Below are 2,500 nucleotides of genomic sequence, written 5' to 3'. Positions count from 1 at the left end.
CTTCTCTCCCTCACTCTCTCTCCACCTCCTGTCGCTCTTCTCTCCCTCTACCCTCTACCTCTCTTCCTATCGCTCTTCTCTCCCTCCACCCTCTACCTCTATTTTTATCGCTCTTCTCTCCCTCCACCCTCTACCTCTCTCCCTATCGCTCTTCTCTCCCCTCTACTTCTCTTGTTGTCGCTCTTCTCTCCCTCACTCTCGCTCCACCTTCTATCTCTCTTTCTATCGCTCTTCTCTCCTTCCACCCTCTGCTTCTCTTTCTATCGCTTTCTCTCCCTCCACCCTCTACTTCTCTTGCTGTCGCTCTTCTCTCCCTCTACTCTCTACCTCTCTCCCTATCGCTCTTGTCTCCCCTCTACTTCTCTTGCTGTCGCTCTTCTCTCCCTCACTCTCGCTCCACCTTCTATCTCTCTTTCTATCGCTCTTCTCTCCTTCCAACCTCTGCTTCTCTTTCTATCGCTTTCTCTCCCTCCACCCTCTACTTCTCTTGCTGTCGCTCTTCTCTCCCTCTACCTCTCTCCCTATCGCTCTTCTCTCCCTCCACCCTCTACTTCTCTTGCTGTCGCTCTTCTCTCCCTCCACCCTCTACTCTTTCTACCGCTTTCTCTCCCTCGCTCTCTCCACCCTCCGTCTCTGCCTCTCGCCCCTTCGCCTCACGCAGTCTGGGACAAAGCAAACTACTGGATTGGCGCCACGAACGTTGGCCACGAGAGCGTCTTCCGCTGGCACGACGGCTCGAAGGTCAAGATGGGCACGCCGTTCTGGGGCATCCGCCGTGGAGGGCAGGAACCCAACGGCAACTTGGAAACGTGTGTGTTTATGGACAAGAGCAACTTCATGTACTGGGCGGACGCACTTTGCTCTGATAATTTCGGGGTGCTTTGCGAACTTCCAGGGTAATGAGTCTAAATTCTGTGGAAAACATTGTAGAAATAAAGTAATTGTATCCTATGCCCTTGTAAACATCCCCAGCTGTTTGAAGGTGTAAGTTGGTTTCCTGTACACTGATGTAGTAAAATAATTAATGTCACGAAAAATGTTAATAACCATTAGATTCCACTTCATGAGTAGATTTTATATTAGGGTGTTTATCATTTAGATAATTTAAAAATAATTTACTATGATCACTGAGGGTAGTCAGGGCAAACGACCTTGTTCACTCTTACCTCTAGGTATCAGTCGTTAGGGAAGAGATAAATCCCGCTTTTTAAAATATTTTAATTTCCTTTCATCTTATCTGCTCAACTACAAATGTGAATAAAAAATTTTCCTCCATGTAATTTTTATATATAACCTTTCTTTTACATTCAACACCCATATTTTCGTGTTTCATTTTTGCACAATCAAGGTGTATGAACATAAAAAAAACACATAGTGAAGAGCCTGTCAGACAACGCCTCGCATTTCCCCCTTCACTCTAAAGGCCTGACCTGATGTGCAGAGGTCACACAGAATTCCCAGACACTTCCCGGGCATCTCTCTCGTCCTGCAGAGCCAACCATGAGCACAGGCGATGCCCCTCTAAGCCAGGGGTCAAAGGACGGAAGACTGCAACGGGACGCTGACCTTTCATTCTGGTCGGACGAAGGCCCCGACTTTGAGGATTAATTCAGTGAGGGAATTTTGTGTTTTATCGGCTCGCTGTAGAACACCAAGGTCTCGAAGCAATGTACAGAAGGGTGTTGTGTTGTTTGTCTTCAGATATTTGATTTTACAAATGTAAAATTTATGTGTATACACACACACATAAACACACACACACACACACACACACACACACACACACACACACACACATATATATATATATATATATATATATATATATATATATATATATATATATGTATATGTGTGTGTGTGTGTGTGTGTATGTGTGTGCATATATATACATATAAATATATATATATACATATACATATATCTTGAGGAGTTTTCCCAGACTCTTCACAAGGGACAAACATGCTGTAGGAACTTTCCCTGGCATTGAACATCGCATTCACACTGATGCCAATGTTCCAGCTGGGGACTGCCGCAGAGCACGAAGGAAATCATTAAGCAGGAGTGTAAAACAATGTTACAAGGTGTGATAGAGCCTTCTACGAGCCCATGGTCATCACCAGTCGTCCTTGTCAAAAAGAAAGATGGCTCTGTACAGTTTTGTGTGGACTATCGAGGTCTTAACAAGGTAACCACTCCAGACAGTTATCCACTTCCTAGGATAGATAAGCTCATGGACTCTATTTTGATGGCAGAGCTGCAAACCGGGCCATCTCTGTTCACCCCGATGACCGCCCAAAGATGGGAATCGCCTGTATCAGTTCCGACGTCTACCATTTGGACTGTCAACAGCACCAACGACATTCCAGAGAACCATGGATATTGTCCTCTCTTCTGTTCTTGGGCGACACACACTTGCTTACTTAGACGTCGTTATGGTGGCATCTACGTCCTTTGAAGCTCACCTGAATCATCTCCGAGAGACGTTAGGACTTCTTGA

At 45.4% G+C, this 2,500-nt stretch overlaps 1 protein-coding gene across 1 annotated transcript in view; it reads left to right on the top strand.

Moving 5' to 3' along the window:
• Window positions 1–1,275, top strand: part of LOC138864590 (perlucin-like protein) — a 3,460-nt gene extending 2,185 nt beyond the window's left edge. The window contains exon 3 of the mRNA XM_070132402.1: window positions 662–1,275. Coding sequence (XP_069988503.1) covers window positions 662–900 — 239 coding nt within the window. The 3' untranslated portion in view covers window positions 901–1,275. The remainder of the gene's footprint in view (window positions 1–661) is intronic.
• The last annotated feature ends 1,225 nt before the right edge of the window (window positions 1,276–2,500 follow it).

This window comes from Penaeus vannamei, chromosome 17 (genome assembly GCF_042767895.1).
Source record: "Penaeus vannamei isolate JL-2024 chromosome 17, ASM4276789v1, whole genome shotgun sequence".
NCBI lineage: Eukaryota > Metazoa > Arthropoda > Malacostraca > Decapoda > Penaeidae > Penaeus > Penaeus vannamei.
This window is presented reverse-complemented; position numbering and strand designations above follow the sequence as displayed.